At 50.1% G+C, this 23,410-nt stretch overlaps 2 protein-coding genes across 5 annotated transcripts; both read left to right on the plus strand.

The window, feature by feature from the left end:
- The first annotated feature begins 13,111 nt into the window (after window positions 1–13,111).
- On the plus strand, window positions 13,112–17,703 carry KCNA7 (potassium voltage-gated channel subfamily A member 7). Of its 2 annotated transcripts, none has more exons than XM_081515293.1 (2): window positions 13,112–13,742; window positions 14,964–17,703. In XM_081515293.1, exons 1-2 carry the CDS (start codon window positions 13,188–13,190, stop codon window positions 15,777–15,779), a joined length of 1,371 nt encoding a protein of 456 aa, XP_081371419.1. In that variant the 5' UTR covers window positions 13,112–13,187; the 3' UTR covers window positions 15,780–17,703. The 2 variants fall into 2 exon arrangements, with proteins under 2 accessions (XP_081371419.1, XP_081371420.1); XM_081515294.1 differs by having other exon boundaries at window positions 13,117–13,763.
- Window positions 17,704–18,752: 1,049 nt separating this feature from the next.
- NTF4 (neurotrophin 4) lies at window positions 18,753–22,604 on the plus strand. 3 transcript variants are annotated; one of them, XM_081515298.1, is made up of 4 exons: window positions 18,753–19,288; window positions 19,399–19,879; window positions 20,936–21,059; window positions 21,659–22,604. In XM_081515298.1, the coding sequence occupies exon 4, from the start codon at window positions 21,671–21,673 to the stop codon at window positions 22,301–22,303; it is 633 nt and encodes a 210-aa protein (XP_081371424.1). In that variant the 5' UTR covers window positions 18,753–19,288; window positions 19,399–19,879; window positions 20,936–21,059; window positions 21,659–21,670; the 3' UTR covers window positions 22,304–22,604. The 3 variants fall into 3 exon arrangements, with proteins under 3 accessions (XP_081371424.1, XP_081371423.1, XP_081371422.1); XM_081515297.1 differs by having other exon boundaries at window positions 18,753–19,879; window positions 20,936–21,064; XM_081515296.1 differs by having other exon boundaries at window positions 18,753–19,879.
- The last annotated feature ends 806 nt before the right edge of the window (window positions 22,605–23,410 follow it).

Raw genomic sequence — 23,410 nt, forward strand, 5'->3', positions numbered from 1 at the left:
GATAATTACAATTGCAAGCCATACTGGGAACATGAGTAACTTTACAATATAAAATAATTACATACAACTTGGAGGTCAAGCAGAGTGATGTGGTAAGTGGAAGTGCATACATCCACATATTCTCATCCACCCAGCCAGTCTATGTCTTTTGGTTGGTGCATTTAATCCTATTTACAGTTAAGGTAATTATGTATGACCTGTTACCATTTTCTTAATTGTTTCGGGTTTATTTTCTGTAGGTTTTTCCTTGTCTTATGTTGCCTGCCTAGAGAAGTTCCTTTAGCATTTGTTGTAAAGCTGGTTTGGTGGTGCTGAATTCTCTTAACTTTTTCTTATCTGGAAACCTTTGATTTCTCCATCAAATCTGAATGAGAGTCTTTCTGGGTAGAGCATTCTTGGTTGTGGGTTCTTCCTTTTTATCACTTTAAATATATCATGCCATTGCCTTCTGGCCTGTGAGAAATCAGCTGATAGCTTGATGGGAGTTCCTCTATATGTTATTTGTCATTTTTTCCCTTGTTGCTTTTAATATTTTATCTTTGTCTTTAATTTTTGTCTGTTTGATTACTATGTGTCTTGGTGTGTTCCTCCTTGGATTTAACCTTCTTGAGACTCTCTGTGCTTCCTGGACCTGGTTGACTATTTCCTTTCCCATGTTAGGGAAGTTTTCAGCTATTATCTCTTCAAATATTTTCTCAGGTCCTTTCTCTCTCTCTTCTCCTTCTGGGACCCCTATAATGCAAATGTTCACTCATTTAATGTTGTCCCAGAGGTCTCTTAGGGTTCTTCATTTCTTTTCATTCTTTTTTCTGTATTCTGTTGTGTGGCAGTGATTTCCACCATTCTGTTCTCCATGTCATTTATCTGTTCTTCTGCCTCAGTTATTCTGCTATTTATTCTTTCTAGTGTATCATTCATCTCTGTTTGTTTGTTCTTTAGTTCTTGTAGGTCTTTGGTAAACGTTTCTTGCATCTTCTCCATTGTTTTTCTGAGATCCTGGCTCATCTTCACCATTATTATTCTGAATTCTATTTCTGGAAGCTTGCCTATTTCCACTTCATTTAGTTGTTTTTCTGGGGTTTTATCTTGTCCCTTCATTTGGGTTTCCCTGATAGCTCAGCTGGTAAAGAATCCACCTGCAATGCAAGAGACCCCGGTTTGATTCCTGGGTCGGGAAGATCCGCTAGAGAAGACATAGGCTACCCACTCCAGTATTCTTGGGCTTCCCTGGTGGCTCAGCTAGTAAAGAATCTGCCTGCAATTCAGGAGACCTGGGTTCGATCCCTGGGTTGGGAAGATCCCCTGGAGAAGGGAAAGGCTACCCACTCCAGTATTCTGGCCTGGAGAATTCCATGAACTATATAGTCCATAGGGTTGCAAAGAGTTGGACACAACTGAGAGACTTTCATCTGGGACATAGCTTTCTGCTTTTTCACTGTGATTCACTTTCTGTAATATGGTTTTTGTTTTAGCTGCTTGGGGACTGTGCTTCTTCTGTCTGCCCTCTGATGGATGAAGCTAAGAGGTTTGTGTAAGCTTCCTCATGGGAGGGATTGGTGATGGGAAAAACTGGGTCTTGTTCTGGTGGGCAGGGCCTTGCTCAGTAAAGCTTTAATCCAATTATCTGCTGATGTGTGGGGTTATATTTCTTTCCTCATAGTTGCTTTGCCTGAGGTGACCCAGCCCTGGAGTCTATGGGCTTTATGGTAGAGTTAATGGTGAACTCCAAGAGGGTTAAGGTCAAGGGGAACCTTCCTGATCTGATGCTTTGAGTGCCTCCATCCCTGTGGTGAGCCCCTGCCAACCAACACCTCCACAGGAGACCCTCCAACACTAGCAGGTAGTTTTGGTTCAGTCACCTGTGGGGTCATTGCTCCTTTCTTCAGTATGTTGGTGCACACAAGATTTTGTTTGTGCCCTCCAAGGGCTTCCCTGGTGGCTCAGACAGTAGAGAGTCTGCCTGCAATGCAGGAGACCCGGGTCCAATCCCTGGTTGGGAAGATCCCCTGGAGAAGGAAATGGCAACCCACTCTAGTATTCTTGCCTGGAGAATCCCATGGATGGAGGAGCCTGGCGGGCTACAGTTCATGGGGTCCCAAAGAGTCGGACACAACTGAGCGACTACCACTTTCTTTCTTTCTTTCCAAGACTGAACACTCTGTTTCCCCCAGACCTGTGGAAGTCCTGTAATCTAATTCTGCTGGCCTTTAAAGCTAGATTCCCGGGGGATTCCTAGTCCCTTTGTAGGATCTCCAGGCTGGGAAGCCTGACATAGGGTTCAGAACCTTCATAGCATTGGGAGAATTTCTTCTGTATTATTGTTCTCCAGTTTGTAGGTCACCCATCTGGCAGGTATGGGATTTGATTTTATTGTGATTGTGCCCCTCCTACCATCTCGTTGTGGCTTCTTCTTTGTCTTTGAAAGGGTATCTTTGTTGGTGGGTCCCGGAGTCCTCCTGTCAATGGTTATTCAACATCTCTTTGTAATTTTGGTGTTCTCCCAGGAGGAGATAAGCACACGTCCTTCCACTGCACCATCTTGAACTGGAAGTGCCCCCACAAGAACTTTTAAAAGAGTGTTTTGGGGATGTATAGGCAGAAGGAGGGGGCTACATACATAACAGTACAGTCATCTCTGACAATCATCTTGAAATTCGTCATGCAGTTGTCTGACCAAATCATCTTGACCGTTTAAAGTACAGTTAATCTTCAGTTGGACCATAAAGAAAGCTGAGCGCCGAAGAATTGATGCTTTTGAACTGCAGTGTTGGAGAAGACCCTTGAGAGTCTCTTGGACTGCAAGGAGATCAAACCAGTCCATCCTAAAGGAAATTAGTCCTGAATATTCATTAGAAGGACTGATGTTGAAGCTGAAGCTCCAATATTTGGCCACCTGATGCAAAGAACTGATTCACTAGGAAAGACCCTGATGCTGGGACAGATTGAAGGCAGGAGGAGAAGGGGACGACAGAGGACCAGATGGTTGGGTGGCATCACTGACTCAATGGACATGAGTTTGAGCAAACTCCGGGAGGTGATGATGGACAGGGAAACCTGGTGTGCTGCAGTCCATGGGGTTGCAAAGAGTCGGACACGACTGAGCGACTGAAATGAACTGAATCTTCAGTTCCAGAGGCAGTTTGTTCCCATTTCTTTGAGGCCAGTTCGGGAACTGTCCAAGGCAAAGCAGCTTATGTCATGGCCACAGTCTGGTTATCATGCAGTTAACTTCTTCCATCTGGTGGGGGTTTTGGTATTTGTAAAACATCTCAAAGGAGATGGCTCAAAATATTATCTATAACCCTTGAAGAGGAACTAAGGGTCGTTGACTTTGTTTAATGATTAAACTATTATTTGTTTGACTGCTCTTCTTTGCTTCTGCACTTTTTCATTTTTTTCTGATGAAATTTATTCTTTGGCTAAAGGTTTTTTACAAAAGGTAGGCAGAAGACAAGGGTGGGGTGGTGATTTGTCCTGGGAAGACCTCATAGGGTCCTGCCCAGTTACTATAGCAGTGGAGTGACAGGAAGTGGTAAGATTTAGGATCTACTGTGAAGGTGACCTCAGTTATTCAGTTGCTATGGGAGTGGAATTATTAAAAATAATTCCCAGAGGAAATTAAGGAGACAACTCAGTGTAATGTGGGATCCTGGATTAGATTCTAAACTGGAGGAAGAACATTACTGGAAAATTGTTGAGACTCAAATGAGGTCTGTAGCATTATTTGTCAATGGTAATATACCATTGTTAATTTCCTGGCAAATAATTGTACTATGGTTATGTAAGAAGTTGATGTTGGTGAAAGCTGGGTGAAGGATGTATGGGAAATCTGTGCTATTAATACCTTTTGCAAATTTTCTGTGAGTCTGAAATGATTTCAAAATAACAAGCCTAAAGAAAAACTTTTAAAAAGATTTCTGTTTGATGTGGGCCATTTTTAAAGTCTTTATTAAATTTGTTACAACATTGTTTCTGCTTTTTTTATATTTTGGATTTTTGGCCACTTGGCATGTGGGATCCTAGCTCCCTGACCAGGGATCGAACCCACACCCCCTGCTTTGGAAGGTGAAGTCTCGATCACTGGACTGCCAGGGAAATTCCTAAAGAAAAACTGTAAATAAAGCTAATATTCCGTTAAAAATAATCCTCACTCCTAGGTTTGTAGGCTAAGCAACTGGGTGACTGATGATGCCATTCATTTAGAGAGGGAAGACGTGGGCAAGAGTGGGATTATCGAGGAGGAGTTCTGGGTTTGGACATGTCAAAGTTGTCTGTTTGACACTCAGATGGAGCTGTGGAATTGCAAGTTGGAAAATATGGCAGTCGCAGAAGAGTTTGGGGCTGGAAACCTAGATTTGGGAGTCATTGGAGTAGAGGTGGTACTTGAAGCCACGTGACTGAATGAACTCCGCTATGAGAGAAGATGGACAAGGGAACATGTCTGAGCACTGAGTCTCAAGGCCCTCCATCAGAATTGAGATAAAGCAAGAAGATCCATCAAAGGAGACTGAATAGGAGGGATCATAAATGTAGGAGAAAAAGCCAGGAGAGTCCAGTGTGCAGGAAGCCAAGAAGGAAAGTGCTTCAAGAAGGAGACAGGGTCTGGGACTTTCCTGCAGTGGTTAAGACTGCAGGGGGCATGGGTTCTATCCCCTGTTCAGGGAATTATCCCCTCATGCAGCGCAGGAGGGCCAAAGGGGAAAGAAAAAGAGAAGGAGCCAGTGTCAAGATATGCAAGCAATCTAAGTGTCAATCAACATATGAATAGATAAAGAAGATGTAGTATACAATGCAATACTGTTCAACCATAATAATGAAATTTTGCCATTTGCTGCAACCTGGATGGATTTGGAGAGCATTATGCTAAGCAAAATAAGCCAGAGAAAGACAAACACTGTATGATATCACTTATATGTGAAACCTAAAAACTACAACAAACTAGTGAATATAACACAACAGCATCAGACTCACAGATATAGAGGACAAACTAATAACTACCAGTAGGGAGAGGGAAGGGGGCAGGGGCATGAGGGGGTAGAGGGAAAAAGAGTTATTATGGAACTAGATGAAATCATATGTGTGAAACTTTTGAAGATTGTAAAGCTCTGTAGCATATAAAGAATCTTTCATTCAATTAAAAAAAAGGAGGACGGGGCTTCCCTGGTGGCTCAGTGATAAAGAATCCACCTGCCAAAGCAGGAGACATGGATTCTCCCTGATCCAGGAAGATCTCACATGCCACAGACCAACAAAATCCGTATACCACAACTATTGAGCCTGTGCTTTAGAGTCCAGGAGCCCTACTACTGAGCCTATGAGCTGCAACTACTGAAGTCCTGGAGCCCTAGAGCCTGTGCTCCGCAGCAAGAGAAGCCATTGCAATGAGAAGCCTGCACACTGTGACAAAGAGTAGCCCCTGCTCGCAGCAAGGAGACAAAGCCAGCGCGGCAACCAAGACCCGGCCCAGCTATTAATGAATAGATAAATTATTTCTCAAAAAAGAAGGATGATGTCCCTGGTGGCACAGTGGATAAGAATCTGCCTGCTGATTTGGGGGCCACAGGTTCAATCCCTGGTCCGGGAAGATTCTATATGCCACAGAGCAATGAAGCCCGTTAAGCTACAATTACTGAAGCCCGCAAACCTAGAGTCCGTGCTCCACAAGAGAAGCCACTGCAATGAGACGCCTGCCCATCACAATGAAGAGTGCTCACCACAACTAGAGAAAGCCCTCACAGCGATGAAGACCCAGCACAGCCAAAAATAAATGAATTAATCAATTTTAAAAAAGAGAGAGAAGGGGATATGAATCCTGAATACTTAAAAAAAAAAAAGAAGGAAAGTCAACTATACTTCAATAAAAAATGAAAGAGCTACTGATACGTATAGCAGAAATGAATCTTCCATGCTCTATGCTAAGTATAAGAAACCATATTTAAAAGGCTACCTACCATATGATTTCATTTATACTTGACCCTTGAACAAGTATAAATGAAACAATGCATCTACTTATATGTGAATGTGTTTCAGCACTCAATACTGCACTACTAAACCATTTGATTGCTTGAATTCCTAAAAGTGGAACTATCGATATGGAGAAAACACAGTACTCAGATTTTTAACTGGGTGCACCATCAGCACTCATTTCCAACCTGGAGTTACTCAAGGGTCGGCTTTATCTGACATTCTGAAAATGCAAAACTACAAGAAAAGAGGGAGAGAAAACAGAGCAGTAGTTTCCAAGAGCTGGAAGTGTGGGAGGCAGCTGACCACAAAGGGAAGAAGGGAACTTTGGGAGTGGGGATGGTGCAGTTCTAAATTTTTACTGAGGTGGCAGTTACATGACTATACATTTTCCAAAATTCATAGAAGTGTACACTGTAAAGGATCAAATTTATTGTATGTGAATTAAACCTCAATAAACTTGACCAGAACCACCCCCCACAAAAAAAAACTGGCTGTCCCAAGTTAATTCATTAATTACAAAGGGAAAAATAATAACTTTATAATTGAAAATGAAGATCATGGCATCCGGTCCCATCACTTCATGGCAAATAGATGGGGAAGCAATGGAACCAGTGACAGACCTTATTTTCTTGGGCTCCAAAATCACTGCAGATGGTGCCTGCAGCCATGAAATTAAAGGATGCTTGCTCCTTGGAAGAAAAGCTATGACAAACCTAGACAGCATATTAAAAAGCAGAGACATTACTTTGACAACAAAAGTCGATACAGTCAAAGTTACAGTTTTTCCAGTAGTCATGTATGGATTTGAGAGTTGGAACATAAAGAAAGCTGAGTGCCGAAGAATTAATGCTCTTGAACTGTGGTGTTGGAGAAGACTCTTGAGAGTTCCCTGGATTGCAAGGAGGTCAAACCAGTCAATCCTAAAGGAAATCAACCCTGAATATTCATTGGAAGGACTGATGCTGAAGCCGGAGCTCCAATTCTTTGGCCATCTGATGTTGAAGAGCTGACTCTTTGGAAAAGACCCTGATGCTGGGAAAGACTGAAAGCAGGAGGAGAAGGGGACGACAGAGGATGAGATGGTTGGATGGCATCACCGACTCAATGGACGTGAGTTTGAGCAAACTCCGGGAGATGGTGAAGAACAAGGAAGCCTGGTGTGCTGCAGGCCATGGGGCCACAGAATCGGACATGGCTGAGCAACTGAACAACAACTGAAAAATTCAGCAGACTCTCACCTAACTAAATGATCAAAATTAACGTCACTGATGATAAGACATAGCAATATCACGTGCCCCCAATGTGATGTGATGAAAAGAGAACCTCACCTATATGTGGCATTCTCCCTCCTCCCACAGAAAAATTATCTAGTCAGTTCAGTTACTTAGTCATGTCCGACTCTTTGCGACCCCATGGACTGCAGCACGCCAGGCTTCCCTATTCATCACCAGCTCCCAGAGTTTACTCAAACTTATGTCCATTGAGTCGGTGATGTCATCCAACCATCTCATCCTCTGTCGTCCCCTTCTCCTCCTGCCCTCAATCTTTCCCAGCATCAGGGTCTTTTCCAGTGAGTCAGTTCTTTGCGTCAGGTGGCCAAAGTATTGGAGTTTCAGCTTCAACATCAGTCCTTCCAATGACTGTTCAGGACTGATTTCCTTTAAGATTGACTGGTTGGATCTCCTTGCAGTCCAAGGGACTCTCAAGAGTCTTCTCCAATACCACAGTTCAAAAGCATCAATTCTTCAGCGCTCACCTTTCTTTATAGTCCAACTCTCACATCCATACATGACTACTGGAAAAACCATAGCCTTGACTAGACAGACCTTTGTTGGCAAAGTAGCGTCTCTGCTTTTTAACATGCTGTCTAGGTTGGTCATAACTTTTTTTCCAAGGAGTAACCATCTTTTTATTTCATGGCTGCAGTCACCATCTGCAGTGATTTTGGAGCCCAAAAAAATAAAATCTGCCACTGTTTCCACTGTTTCCCCATCTATTTGCCATGAAGTGATGGGACCGGATGCCACGATCTTAGTTTTCTGAATGTTGAGCTTTAAGCCAACTTTTTCACTCTCCTCTTTCACTTTCATCAAGAGGCTCTTTAGTTCTTCTTCACTTTCTGCCATAAGGGTGGTGTTATCTGCATATCTGAGGTTATTGATATTTCTCCCGGCAATCTTGATTCCAGCTTGTGCTTCCTCCAGCCCAGCATTTCTCATGATGTACTCTGCATATAAGTTAAATAAGCACGGTGACAATATACAGCCTTGACGTACTCCTTTTCCTATTTGGAACCAGTCTGTTGTTCCATGTCCAGTTCTAACTGTTGCTTCCTGACCTGCATACAGATTTCTCAAGAGACAGGTCAGGTGGTCTGGTATTCCCATCTCTTTCAGAATTTTCCACAGTTTATTGTGATCCACACAGTCAAAGGCTTTGGCATAGTCAATAAAGCAGAAATAGATGTTTTTCTGGAACTCTCTTGGTTTTTTGATGATCCAGCGGATATTGGCAATTTGATCTCTGGTTGCTCTGCCGTTTCTAAAACCCACTTGAACATCTGGAAGTTCACGGTTCACGTATTGCTGAAGCCTGGCTTGGAGAATTTTGAGCATTACTTTGCTAGCGGGTGAGATGAGTGCAATTGTGTGGTAGTTTGAGCATTCTTTGGCATTGCCTTTCTTAGGGATTGGAATGAAAGCTGACCTTTTCCAGTCCTGTGGCCACTGATGAGTTTTCCAAATTTGCTGTCATATTGAGTGCAGCACTTTCACAGCAGCATCTTTTAGGATTTGAAATAGCCCAACTGGAATTCCATCACCTCCACTAGCTTTGTTCCTAGTGATGCTTCCTAAGGCCCACTTAACTTCACATTCCAGGATGTCTGGCTCTAGGTGAGTGATCACACCATTGTGATTATCTGGGTTGTGAATATCTTTTTTGTACAGTTCTTCCGCGTATTCTTGCCACCTCTCCTTAATATCTTCTGCTTCTGTTAGGTCCATACCATTTCTGTCCTTTATTGCGCCCATCTTTGCATGAAATGTTCCCTTAGTATCTCTAATTTTCTTGAAGAGATCTCTAGTCTTTCCCATTCTGTTGTTTTCCTCTATTGCTTTGCATCAATCACTGAGGAAGGCTTTCTTATCTCTCCTTGCTATTCTTTGGAACTCTGCATTCAAATGGGTATATCTTTCCTTTTCTCATTTGCTTTTGGCTTCTCTTCTTTTCACAGCTATTTTTAAGGCCTCCTCAGACAGCCATTTTGCTTTTTTACATTTCTTTTCCATGGGGATGGTCTTGATCCCTGTCTCCTGTACAATGTCACAAACCTCCGTCCATTCTTCATCAGGCACTCTATCAGATCTAGTCCCTTAAATCTATTTCTCACTTCCACTGTATAATTGTTAGGGATTTGATTTAGGTCATACCTGAATGGTCTAGTGGTTTTCCCTACTTTCTTCAATTTAAGTCTGAATTTGGCAATAAGGAGTTCACGATCTGAGCCACAGTCTGCTCCTGGTATTGTTTTTGCTGACTGTATAGAGCTTCTCCATCTTTGGCTGCAAAGAATATAATCAATCTGATTTCAGTATTGACCATTTGGTGATGTCCATGTGTAGACTCTTCTCTTGTGTTGTTGGAAGAGGGTGTTTGCTATGACCAGTGCATTCTCTTGGCAGAACTCTCTTATGCAAACTGAGGGATAGTCCACTGACCCTCAGCAGGGACAGTATTCTTCAAAAGTGTTGAGGTGATTAAAGACAAGGAAAAGGTTAAAAAAAAATTGCAGAATTGCAGGAGGCTAAGAGGACATGAAAGGTCAATGCAACATGGTATTCTGGATTGGATCTTAGAAGGAAGAAAGGACATTAATGGGAAAATAGAGGCAATTTGAACATCATTTAGTCAATAGTATTGTACCATTGTCAGTTTCTTCAACAGAGAAACCATGGCAATGTAAGACGCTGACATTAGGAGAACCTGGGTGAAGGCTATCATGAATTCTCTGTGCTATCTTTGCCTCTCTTTTGTAAGTCTGAAAATATTTCAAAATTAAAAGTAAAACAAATTTTAAAAAAAGGTCTTATTATAACACAGGAACAAGAATGATACCAAGGAAGAGGAGAGACCGTCTGTTAGTTTCCTGTTACTGATGTAGCAAATTACCTCCAAATTGTGAGTGGTTCAATTAAGGGGTGACAGATAGATGGGGTGTAGAGTTTCTCTTGGGGGATAACAAAAATGGTCTAAATTTGATTGTGGTGATGGATGCAAAACATAAATATAGGAGGAGCCATTGGGTTGTATACTTTATTTTTTTATTTTTTCAAAGTGTGTTAGTTGCTCAGTCGTGTCCAGCTCTTTGTGACCCTATGGACTGTAGCTCGCCAGACTCCTCTGTCCATGGGATTTTCCAGGCAAGAATACTGGAGTGGATTGCCATTCCCATCTCCAGGAGATCTTCCCAACCCAGAGATGAAACCCGGGACTCCTGCATTACAGGCAGATTCTTTAGCATCTGAGCCATCAGGGAAGCCCCTTTTATTTTTTAATAGTTATTTATTTAGGCTGCTCAAGGTCTTTGTTGCAGGACTCAGGATCATCAATCTTCATTACAGCATGAAGGATCTAGTTCCCAGACCAGGGATTGAACCCAGGCCCCCTGCGTTGGGAGTGCAGAGTCTTTCTTTGTGTCGGGGGGTGGTAAGTACAGAGTCTTAGCCACTGGACACCAGGTAAGTCCTCTGTGTGAATTGAAATGAGTGAACTGTAGCTTGATAAAACTTTAAAAATGGAAGGAAGGGAGGGAGTGGGGGAGGCAGGAAGGAAGGGAGGAGGCTGGGATAGATAGGGTGGAAATGATAGGCTCAGAGTACCAAGAGGCCATATGTGGATTATCTATTATAGTGGTGTGTGTAACAAACCACGCAAAGGCTGTGTGACTGAAAACAACAAATACCGTTCATTTTGCTCACAAGGCTACAAGCTGGGCAGGGCTGGGGGGAGAAGGCTTATCTGTGCTAAAGTGGGTAGCCTGGCTGGGGCAGGAGGATGTGCTTCCAAGATGGCTCACTCACAAGGCTGCAGGCTGATGCTGCTGATTAGCTGCAAGTTTAGTGGCCTAGGGTCCTCTTCACATGGGCCTTGTCATCTGACCTGCACAAGTGTCCCAAGGAAAACAGTGGGGTGGAAGTTTGCCTTTTATGATCTAACCTCTAAAATTACATAGCATCCCTTCCAAGGATGACTGTCGTTTTCCTTTTTTTTTGGCTGCCATGCAGTTTATAAGATATCAGGTCCTCTCCCAGGGATTGAACCCTGGCCTTTGGCAGTGAAAGTGCCGGGTCCTAACCATGGGACCTCCAGGGAATTCCCTATGACAGTAGTTTTAGAATGATGAATATGGAGCCAGGATTGAAACTCTTCCATGAAAGAGTGGGAGTGGCCAGAAGGGGGAAGGATGAGTTTTTAGGGAAGGCTGGAGAGAGGTGTCCATGGATAGCTTGAGTGTCAGAGGAGCTGAGGAAGGGAGAATTTTCTGGAAGTGAAAGAAGGGAGAATTTTCTGGAGGTGAAAGAAAGAGTGAGGCCACCTCCAGGCTCAGTAGTGGGAGGGTGTAAGAGATACGGCTATAGGAAGGAGGAAGGATCTGTTCATACCAAATGTTCAGAAACCCACAAAGAGGGGCCTCTGTGAGTTCTGAGAATAAGAAGAAAAAGAGAAAAGACCAGAGAGATGGGAGGGAGGCGTGGGGGGGTGGGGATTCAGTCACGGGGAGGGTCAAAGACCATGAAAGATAGGGACATAGATACACAGAGAGGGACACAAACCCAGATGGATGGTGACAAAACATCGCAGGAAGAAACTGTAGACCGGAAGAGAGAGGGCCAAAATTCCTAGGGAGCCAAAACCTTTAGTGGCTCTCTCCTCTCCCCCAGCAGAGGGCGCCCGGGGACTCATTCCCAGGAGTCCGGGTGTCCAATCCCCACTGCTTCTCCCCCAAGCTCATCCGATGGGGCTATTTTTACCCGGTGTCATAGGACACCGGTGGCTGGAAGGCCATCGTCGGTCTGTCCTTTGGTCCCTTCGAGTGACCCTGTGGCATCTCCCCAGCCCACCCCCCACCTGTTCCTGGCAGGCCCGGCCTTCTTTTGCACTATTCAGGGCAGCAGCTCAGGCCTTGCTGGGGCTCAGAAAGTCTGGCAGAGAAGCCAGGTGGAGACCCTGGGGCGGGAGTAGGGGAGGAGAGTGAGGGGATCCGGTGTGGGGGGCTCTCGCTCATGAGCAGCTGCTGGAGCGTCCCCAGGATGGGGCAACCACCAGGACAGTGGCCGAGCCAACCTAGAGTGAGGGTCGGAGAGAGATTCCGAGGTATGATTCCGGAGAGGCTCAGCGGTCTGGAGGCCTTGAGACAGAGACTTGCAGTAATTCAGAGAGACAGGGAAAGAAAGCTAGCCGAAAGGGAGCCCCAGAGAATCCCAGGGACTGAGACACAGAGAGCTAAGAGATAATAAGAGAGAAGAGAGCTGGAGAGACAAGAAGCAGAGAGACCTAGGTAGGGATGAAAGACAGAGACCAAGAGAAGCAAGAAATAGAGAGAGATAGTGATACAAGAATCAAACTGAAGACGGAGATTCAGAGACCAAGACGCAGAGACTGACAGGAATCCCCAGACACAGGTGACTCTAGAACGGCAATACCCAGAGATAAATGACCCAGAGAGATACTCAGATACATCCCTGAGATCAGAGAGACCCAAAGCGAAGACACAGCCAGAAGCAGAGACGTAACAAAAGAATGAGAGAGATGGAAATTTGTGACTCCAACAGAGGGGCTCAGATGCTCATTTTAAAAAATAAACGAGACACACACACCCACACGGAAGCCCGAAGGGCCGCAGAACAGAGGTCTCAGGAGATGGAGAGACGGAGAGAAAGGGGCCCCGAAGGCGGAATGAACCCGGAGAAACCCCAGCGCGGCGGGGACCAGGCGGAAGGGCGGGCGCCCCGGCAGAGGGCGCGCAGCCGCCCTCTGCCCCGCCGGGGTCACGGCGCCCCCTCCCCCGCGCCCTGGCCGCGCGGCCAGGCTATTTTTACGCGTGGACACCGGACACCAGGCTGGGGCGGCGGCGGCGGCGGCCGAGGCGGGGCCGGGCCGGGCCGGGTCGGGCGTCGGGGCCACACGTCCGTCCGCGGGTCGCCGGGGCTGCGCGCGCCATGGAACCCGGGTGCCCGCCGCCCTGCGGCTGCTGCGAGCGGGTGGTGCTCAACGTGGCCGGGCTGCGGTTCGAGACCCGGGCCCGCACGCTGGGCCGCTTCCCGGACACGCTGCTCGGGGACCCGGTGCGCCGCAGCCGCTTCTACGACGGCGCGCGCCGCGAGTACTTCTTCGACCGGCATCGGCCCAGCTTCGACGCGGTCCTCTACTACTACCAGTCCGGCGGGCGGCTGCGGCGGCCGGCACACGTGCCGCTCGACGTCTTCCTGGAGGAGGTGGCCTTCTACGGGCTGGGCGGCGCGGCGCTAGCGCGCCTGCGCGAGGATGAGGGCTGCCCCTTGCCGACCGAGCGCCCCCTGCCCCGCCACGCCTTCGCGCGCCAACTTTGGCTGCTCTTCGAGTTCCCCGAGAGCTCGCAGGCAGCGCGCGTGCTCGCCGTCGTCTCCGTGCTTGTCATCCTCGTCTCCATCGTCGTCTTCTGCCTCGAGACGCTGCCCGACTTTCGCGACGACCGCGACAACCCGGGGCTTGCCGCGGTGGCCGCCGCTGGCCCGGTAAGGGGGCGGGGCCTGAGTGTGGCGGGGCGGGGTTTGTGAGGAGGTGGGTCGCGTCCACGGGGTCCTGGCCAATCATAAGGTGGGGTAAGGGGCATTGGGAGGCGGGGCTTCTCAGGAAGGTGGGACCTGGCAGTGGGTGGGCAGGGCATTGGGGTTGGAAAACCAGACGAATTAGAATGGGTGGCGAGGGGCTGTGCGTGCTAAGTTGCTTCAGTCGTGTCCGACTCTTTGCCACCCTATGGACAGTAGCCAGCCAGGCTCCTCTGTCCGTGGGATTTCCCAGGCAAGAATACCGGAGTGGGTTGCTATTTCCTTCTCCAGGGGAATCTTCCCCACCCTGGGATCGACCCAGCGTCTCTTAAGTCTCCTGCACTGGGAGGCAGGTTCTTTACCGCTAGCGCCACCTGGGAAGCTGTGAGAGGAGGAGCAACCCAGGGATAGCGCCCGACTAGGGGATTCTACCATTAAAAGCTGGGCTGGGGAAGGGAAATGTATATAGCTTAATGGCGCGGGACCAGAGGATCTGAATAGGAGGACCTGCCTTATCAGAAGGCAGGCGTTGAGGTAGGTGAGAAACCTGGCCTGTGGAGGGCAGGAGGAAAGGTGTATTAAGAAATCAAAACTGAGGGGTAAGGAGAAACTGAAAAATCGGCCGTCTGTGTGGCTGGCAGTAACCAATGGGAAGGATGGACTGGAGGCACTGAGGGCTGGGATCTGAAGAAAGCCACCCAGGGAGATGGAGATAGAGGGATGGGGCCTGAGGGCTGGGGTAAGAGGCCTCCATCCTAAAGAAAGTTGAACTGAGGTTAGTGAGAGGAGGAGCCCGGGTTTTGGCATTAAAGATAAGGTCTTTAACCATCACGGTCTGGGCTGGGTTTGGGGAGGGCGGGGCATAAGGGAGTGGGGCCAGGACCAGGACCCTCCCCATCTGGAAATTCAACGCTGGGGGCGGGATTTCGGAAGGGATGAGGTTGAGCTCCACTCTAGCATTCCGGGAGACTCTACCAGTGAAAGATCAGGGATCCTAAAGTCAGCCTTACCGAGATGATCCCTGGGGTCCTGGAAGGAAGGCTCTGCCAACTGGATCAGCAGAGTTCTGGGGACAGCAGCTATTGGCCAATTTGTAAAGAAGTAGTTGAATATTTAACCCGCAAATATGGCCGTTCCAGTGTGTCCCAGCCCTGGCATGGTCCTTCCTGAATCCCTTCCTCCCTGCAGTTCCCGGCTCGGCTGAACGGCTCCATCCCAGTGTCTGGACCCCCGCCTCGCTTGCCCTTTGACGACCCGTTCTTTCTGGTGGAGACTCTGTGCATCTGTTGGTTCTCCTTCGAGCTGCTGGTGCGCCTGGCGACATGCCCAAGCAAAACAGCCTTCTTCAAGAATGTGATGAACCTCATCGATTTCGTGGCCATCCTGCCCTACTTCGTGGCACTGGGTACCGAGCTGGCCCGGCAGCGCGGAGTGGGCCAGCCAGCCATGTCACTGGCCATCCTGCGAGTCATCCGACTGGTACGCGTCTTCCGCATCTTCAAGCTCTCCAGGCACTCAAAGGGCCTGCAGATTTTGGGCCAGACCTTAAGGGCCTCCATGCGCGAGCTAGGCCTTCTCATCTTCTTCCTCTTCATTGGTGTGGTCCTCTTCTCCAGCGCAGTCTACTTTGCCGAGGTGGATCGGGCAGACTCCCATTTCACCAGCATCCCTGAATCCTTCTGGTGGGCAGTGGTCACTATGACCACAGTTGGCTATGGAGACATGGCACCAGTCACTGTGGGTGGCAAGATAGTGGGCTCTCTGTGTGCCATCGCTGGTGTGCTGACCATTTCCCTACCTGTGCCGGTCATTGTCTCCAACTTCAGCTACTTTTACCACCGGGAGACTGATGACGAAGAGGCTGGGATGTACAGCCACGTGGACACGCAGCCCTGTGGGCCCCTGGAGGGCAAGGTCAATGGGGGGTTGGTGGATCGAGAAGTGTCTGAGCTGCCACCTCCACTCTGGGCCCCCCCTGGGAAACACATGGTCACTGAAGTGTGAGGGACAGTTGAGGTCTGCAGGACCTCACATTTCCTTGGAGGGGGGAGGGAAGGGAGGAGGGAAGAGTTGGGGGGAGGGTGTTGTTTCTAGGATGAACTAAGTTAAGTGGTAATGAACTGGGGAACACTAAGTCTTATTGGGTCTTGGGTTGTGGATTGGTAGCTCCTGTGGGTACCTCCTGAGGTGACAGTGAATGGCAATAGGTTATACTGATTTGAGATGAAGGCTCCATTGGTTTGTACTGTGCTGGGTAGTGCAGTGCTTGTAGAGCCTTTTGGGGTAGTGTTGAGATACTTTTGTGAGTTTCTCATTTCCATGTTGGATTGGGTTGTGAGTCTTGTCCAACAGCATTGTGCAGGGTTCTGTGGTTTTATGAGTCCCCTGGGGCCATGTTGGATCAAGTAAGGTGGTCACCCATGGCATTGTTGGGACTGATTGTTTGTTCATTCATGGTGTTGTGGAGTTGAGTTGAGGCATTGGAAACTGCGTGGCTTTGTGATTCTTCTAGGGCCATGTTATTTTAGGTTCTGTGAAATTGTGAGCCATGTAGAAATACGAAGAGTCAAGTGATAGAATGTGAGCTTTCTAGGTCATATGAGGTCAAATTAGGTTGGCATGTAAGTGTGTAGGAGTGTTTCATGGTTCTGTCATGTTGAATTGCATAGTGTTATGTGGCTAGAAGTTTTCCGGGGCAACGTTCAGTTGGATCGTAATGAGTTGTATAATCATGTGAGTCTTGTAGGGCTGGTTTACTTGGGTGGTAAAACTGAGTTGAGTTACATCAAAGTGTGTTTGCTGAGTCCTGTAGAAATGTTGGGTTGAGTTGGACTGTATGTATGAGGTCTATAGGGCCATGTTGGTTTGCTTGCATTTAGTGGACCTAGGGATAATAGCACTAGGAAGTAATTATGTGTCAAGGAGCCAATGTAGTGTGTGGACTCTAGGAGACCAACTGAACTGGTTTGCTCAGTGTCATCACTATAAAGAGGGCAGGGCTGGGTTCTGTATCTGTAGATTCAGTTGGTCATGCGGAGGGCTTCTGGGTGAACTAGCAAGATGTAGATACCCCTTCTGTTTACCACACACCTGCCTTGTTTTGCCATTCAAACCAACCCCTTCTCTATCTGTCTTCCCCTAGAGTTTTGCTTCCAGGCATGGAGATCAGTGCCACAAGGGAAGGGAAAAGGGGTAGAAACTGTACTCTGTTCAGACCTGATGGGGGGACAGAAACCCAGAGGGGAGGGATGGAGAGCTGGTGAGGTATAGAGACCTAGAGAGAGAAAGGGAAACCCAAAGAGGGAAAAAAGATCCTGAGAGAGGGGAAAACAGAGACCCAGAGGGGGCGGATGTCAGCCACCCAGAATGAGAGAGACAGAAACCTAGAATTGGAAAAGAGACCAGAACACCCCAGAGAAAGAGAACCAAAAAGGAAAAAGGCAGAAAAAGTCAGTGCCCCTGAACCCAAGAGAGATGCACACATGGAATCACAAAAAGATCCCAAATTGGGGGATGCCACCCCCTCCTCCCGCAGTTCAAGAAGTGTATTCGACAGACTGCAGGGCCTGCTTTATTTCCCTGGGGAGAAATCAGCATCTCAGAGCATGGGAGTGGCTTCCCAAGGTCATGTGGCCTGTTCCAGTCGGGGGTGGGGTGGGGGCGGGACTTGTGGCCGGCTGCCTGACCTCACGTGTCCCCATCAGCCTGCTGATCAGCCCCGGAACTTAACAGCTTCATTTCTCACAAATGAGGAAACTGAGGCTCAGAGGGGAGGGGGTTACCCAAGGTCAGAGATCTTTCAGTACTAAAAGGGCATTTGGAGGAGGAGGAGGACGGTGAAATCACTAACACATATAGGGCTTCCTATGTGCCAGGTAACATTCAAAGTACTTGTATTAATTTATTAAAATCCATCCAGTGGTTTACAGAGACTTGTCTTTTTTGTTCAAATGAAATCTTACTTAGCACCAGTGTGACACATCAGAAGGTTTGAACTGGTCTGAGGGGAACCTACCCTTTATGGAATCTCTCTTGGTAACTCTGTCTGCAGCTAACAAATTCAGTTTGGAAACCCCTGATTTAATCCAACCACCGTTTTACACAGACAGACAGATAGAGGAAGGTACAGATTGTGGGAAGTGTTTGATAAAGGTCGAAAATAATGTAACCTTTAAATAATTTAACACTTCTCTCCGAAAGGGAGGGAAAGGCACATTTGGAGACAGAAATGGAGACAGACCCCCCTCTCCCCATCGCAGTGACAGACACAAGGCAGACTCTGGGAGGCAGGCACGGAGCCCAGCACAGGGACCCAAAGAGGAAAAGACATGTGAACAGAGGACAGAGACACCCAAGGGGAGAAGGGAGAGGAGGAGAGAAGAGGGCAGCGACCTGGGGGGGGTAAGAGACACGGGGGGGGGCGGGGCAAAGACCCAGAGAAGGGGGATAGACACCAGAGAGGAGGGGCCAGAGATCCGGAGGGGAGGCACAGGGGACACAGAGGGGACAGGGACCCAGAGAGAGGGAGATAGAGACCCGGAGAGAGGGAGAGACAGAAACTTTCCCATCACTCTGCAAACTCACCCCTACTACCCCATCGGAGAATGGAAGTTCCATAGACTACTTCTGGTAGGGGGTGGGGCAGGTAGGGTACTTAGGGATGGGGGAAGCCTGGAGCGGTCTGGGAAGTGACTCCAATGGACACTCCTGTGGGCAGGGCCCCTCCCCCACCCCAATAAACAACCGCAGCCACCTTCTACGTCGCCTTGGCCGGGGATGGGGAGCAGTGAGGGGAACACCCTAATCCGGGGACACCCTTCCTGCCACCTTGCCATGCTATATTTAGGCTGAGGGAGGGGTATGGGATGACCCCTGCCTCCCCCCACCCACCCACCAAGGCGGGTGTCAGTTTTCCTTCTGAAAATAGCTCCAGGGGAGGGGTGAAGCAGTTAAGTCTGCCCGGGGACTCTTAACTCCTGTCTGAATCTCCATCTGTCTTAAGGTCTCTCTTTCTCTGGGCTTCTCTCCCTTTCCTCAGTGTGTCTGTCCCCTCTCTGGGTCTGTGCCTTCTCTCTCTCTCTGGGTGTGTGTCTCTCTCTCTCTCTGGGAGTCTGTCCTCTTTTCTTCTCCCCATCTCCTTTCATCTGTCACTATTCACTTTTCTTTCTCCAGGCAGGTCATTCTGTTCCCAAACCATATCTTTGTCTGTCTCCAGTCCTAGAATACCTTGAATTTCTCTTATCTGAAACTCAGGACAAGACCCTCTCCCCAGTCCCCACCCAGGAAATTCCAGCAGAGAGGACTTATGTGGGAGAGACCCCCTCATCTACCATCTCCCCGGGCCTTGGGGCCTTATCACTCCCGGAGCCCAGCTGGTTAATGTCTGGCCTGGAGCTCCTGGGAGACTCGGGGATGAGAGCAGAGGGTGGGAATCAGCCCGAGGATTGACACTAAACTGGCAAGAGAACGCAAAGGAATCTCAGGCCCAGACTCCTAGGTCTGCAGAGGAGGGGGCTTGGGGTCTGGACTCCTGGGTCTGCGGGAGGAGGGGGCTTGGGGTCTGGACTCCTGGGTCTGCGGAGGAGGGGGCTTGGGGTCTGGACTCCTGGGTCTGCGGGAGGAGGGGGCTTGGGGTCTGGACTCCTGGGTCTGCGGGAGGAGGGGGCTGGAGCTGAGGAAGAGGGGCTGGGGAAATCCTAAGGAGGAGGAAGCTGGGGGCCCAGACTCCCGGCGTCTGCGGGAGGAGGGGCTGGGGGTCCGGACTCCCGTGTCCGCGAGGAGGAGGGGGCTGCGGACCCGGAGTCCCGAGTTTGAAGGGAGGGAGGTGGGGGCTGGCGCCTGGCCTCCTGGGACTGAGGCGGGCTGAGGGCTGAGCGAGCCAGGCCGGGCTTCCGAGGTCTCGGCACGCGTGTGGAAGGCGGGATCCCCCGGCCCCTCCTCCGCCGTCGGGCGCCGCCCCGCCCCCGCCCCCGACCCGGGCCCTCCGGAGCGTGAGCAGCGAAGAGCCGGCGGGCGGGCGAGCGGGCGTCCCTACAGCCAGCGAGCAGGAGGAGGAGCCGCCGCCGCGCCGGACACGGCCGGGGGAGCCGAGGAGGGTGCCCCAGGTAAGCGCCTCCGCGCCTCCTCCCCCGGGATTCCGGCGTCTGGGTCGCCCTGCCCCCGGGTAGGGAGGGACGGGGGCGGGGCCGGCGGGGGCGGGGCTTGGCGGAGGAAACTGAGGCAGGAGGGATGCGTCTGAGAGGGACAGCCCGCGACCCCCAGCGCGGTCTCAGGAGTCCCGACCCCCAGGCTTAAACTTCCCGGGAGAGGAGGGGCCGGGGAGTCCGCACTTCCGAATGCCTGGGAAGGATGGGCTCGAACCCCAGAACTCTTGGGTCTGAAGGAGGGCGGGACTGGGGGTCCGGACATCTGGGCCCGAGGGAAGAGGGGTTTGGGGCGCCTGACTCCTGCAGCTGAGGGAGGGAGCTGGCGACCTGGGTTCCTGAAGGTGGAGAGGGCTGGGGCGCGGGGCTTTGGGGTCTGAGCGAGTAGGGGGCAAGAGCCCGGACTCCTGAAAAGGATGAGGGGGGCCGCCGGCAGCCACGACTCCAGGTCTGAGGGAGAAGGCACCTGGGAACCAGGACTCCCGGTCTGAGGGAGGAAGCAGCTGGGAACCCACGCTCCCGGCTCTGGTTGGGTCAGCATTTACCCCTCTTCACACTTTCCCCTTCTCATTTCCCCATCTCCCAGACAGGGCAGGCAGCCACTCCAGGTATGTACAGTAGAAATCTTGGACGGGCCCTGGCCTGTCCTGTGAACAGAGAACATTCCAGGAAGCAGCCAGGGGGACCCAGGGCTTCTTAAGTGTGGGTCCTCGGGGACCCCGGTGTCCAGGCCAGCCCCGCCCCCGGCCCGTCTGCGAGATGAATGGGCCGAGGAGGATGTAATCTTTTCCAGCCTCCTTCATCCTCAGCCTCTCCCCTCCCCTCCCCTCTCCTCCCCCCATCTGCTTTCCATCCAGGAGCCATCACCTGGGCAGAGCAGGGGCCTCTGGGAGGGACTGCAGCCTTGACTCTTGGTCCCCTACACTTTCAAAGGAACACTGAAAAGCGGAGTGTTCAGGGGTTCAGGCCCCCTCCCCCACCTGCCTCTCTAACCTACCTGTTCCCTTCTTCCCCTAGGTGGTTGCCCCCTCCCTCTCCTGAGATGTCAGGAAGGAGGGGGCCACCTGTGTCCCCAACAGGGGCCCCCCGGAGCCTGGGGGCCCCCAGCCCTGGAGCTCAGAGGTGGAGGAGGTGCTGACAGGTCCGGTAACCACCCACTACTTCTCAGTCCTTTCCCAGAACCCACAGGCTTCCAGAATGTTCTAAGAGAAACTGCAGCATCTATGCCCCCACCAGCATCAGGCCTGGCCCAATTTCATGGATAGGGAAACAGAAGCCTCACCTGGGAGGAAGTGTCTTACCTTCTTAGGGGCAGTTTTAAGCTGAACTTGGGTCTCCCTGGAATTCCAGGGCATGACCCTTCTCAGAAATTTTGGAACTTCAAACCTCTTCCAGGCTGCAGGACTTAGGGTTCCTTGGGGTTGTAGAGGCAAGATGGCAGAGTGGAGTTACTGGGACATATTTTGAGTCCCACCTCTGGCATTTGCTGGCTGTGTGACCTGGTACAAGTTACTAACCTCTCTGAGCGTGTATTTCCCCCATTATTAGCTATTATTAATACTAATAGTAGAATAATGATGATTAATCTAGCGGTTGGGCATTATCAAAGGCCTAAAATACAGGGGTCCTCCAAGCTTCTAGAACCTGTGGTTCTGTCATGCAGATGCCCCTGGAGTTTCCCTGTGTCCCCCCACAAAGTTAACATCCTCCTAATTCCATCTTCCTTCTCTCTACCCTCAGGTGCTCAGCGAGATGCTTCCCCACCACTCAGGCTCCCTCCCCATCCTCCTGCTTTTCCTCCTCCCCAGTGTCCCGATGGAGCCCCACCCCCCACCCTCACCCCTGCCCCCATTTCCAGCCCCTGAGTGGGACCTCTTGTCCCCCAGGGTAGCCCTGTCCAGGGGTACCCCCACGGGGCCCCCTCTGCTCTTTCTGCTGGAGTCTGGGGCCTTTGGGGAGCCAGCCGGCAGCCCAGCTAACCGCAGTCGGCGAGGGGTGAGCGAGACAGCACCAGCCAGTCGCCGTGGAGAGCTGGCCGTGTGTGATGCAGTCAGCGGCTGGGTGACAGACCGCCGGACTGCTGTGGACCTGCGTGGGCGTGAGGTGGAGGTGCTGGGCGAGGTGCCTGCAGCTGGCGGCAGTCCCCTGCGCCAGTACTTCTTTGAAACCCGCTGCAAGGCTGCCAGCGCTGGGGAAGGTGGCCCTGGTGGGGGTGGAGGAGGCTGCCGGGGTGTGGACCGGAGGCACTGGATGTCTGAGTGTAAGGCCAAGCAGTCCTACGTGCGGGCGTTGACCACCGATGCCCAGGGCCGTGTGGGCTGGCGATGGATTCGAATTGACACTGCCTGTGTCTGCACACTCCTCAGCCGGACTGGCCGGGCCTGAGACCCAGGCCCAGGAACTGGGCAGGTAGAGGAAGAAGGAGCTGGATGCTGAAAGACCTCAGGAGTAGCCTGGCTGCTCTGGGCCTCAGTCTGGGAATTTGTCAAATGGTCACAAAAAATCACAATGCTCTGGTTTTGAGAGCTCATTCTGGAAAAGACAGTTGGTGAAACCAAATGGGGTTTTGAAGGATGAATAAGAGTTCTCCTGGATGAACTTGAGGGTAAAAATGACGATGATGATAATAGCCAATATTTTTTGAGTGCCTACTGTTTATGAAGTCTAATACAACTTGTCAGATCAACTCTGGTGGATTTGACCATTGGAGTTCCTCAGCTTCTAAGCTGCTGACCATGTGATCTCAAAGGACATCACCTTGATGTCACCTTGATGCCAACCTGAAGAGAGTGACAAGGAGGGGATACTTGGGGGGGGTTATAAAACTGTGGGGGGGATTATAAAAACTGGAAGACATAGGCAACTAGTTGGGAGCTGGGGTTCAATAAGAAACCTCATTTGGTCAGATGGGGCAAGTGCTTAGAATGCTCTGTTTTGAGGTAGTGAGCTACCTATGACAGGAGTACAAGCAAGGTTGAATGACCAGAGGTCAGGATGCTTAAGATTTTGGCCTTGGTGGGGAGTTGGAGTCAGATTTCCATCCCCTTCCCTGTCCGAGCCTTTGAAATATACTCAGAAACAAATAGACCTTATCATTGTCCAGCTTGAGTAGGACATGAGGTTTTGACCAATTGGCCTGCCCCTGGCTGAGATCAGGGGAGATTTGGACACTGATCAGTCTAGAATGAGCCAGGAAAATCCAATAGGATAAGTGGCCCTAGAAGCCTGAATGAGGGGGTCTGTGGAATCCTGGGGCAGCCTCAGAAGGCAGCCTCAGTTTTCTCTGTCTGAAGAATGGGTTGGTGGGAAGAGAATGGGGACTGAGGAGGCAGAGGCTTTGATCAAAAGGGCTTTAAAGTGAGGAACTGACAAGAGAACTGAGGTAAACCCCATACCCTCAGAACACCCATTCACATGTTACCACTCAGTGGCCGCACACATGTGCACACTCGCGCACATGCACACATACATTTTTGCCTTTGTTTCTACATC

Source organism: Giraffa tippelskirchi, chromosome 7, assembly GCF_054371585.1.
Source record: "Giraffa tippelskirchi isolate mGirTip1 chromosome 7, T2T-mGirTip1v1.2.pri, whole genome shotgun sequence".
Taxonomy (NCBI): domain Eukaryota; kingdom Metazoa; phylum Chordata; class Mammalia; order Artiodactyla; family Giraffidae; genus Giraffa; species Giraffa tippelskirchi.

What these genes read in the sequence shown, in the direction of transcription:
- KCNA7 (XM_081515294.1), top strand. Translation starts at nt 13,188, where the DNA reads ATGGAACCCGGGTGCCCGCCGCCCTGCGGCTGCTGCGAGCGGGTGGTG. An exon ending in TAAGGGGGCGGGGCCTGAGT is followed by an intron (nt 13,764 to 14,963) that starts GTGGCGGGGCGG and finishes TCCTCCCTGCAG; the next exon opens with TTCCCGGCTCGGCTGAACGG.
- NTF4 (XM_081515297.1), top strand. Translation starts at nt 21,671, where the DNA reads ATGCTTCCCCACCACTCAGGCTCCCTCCCCATCCTCCTGCTTTTCCTC.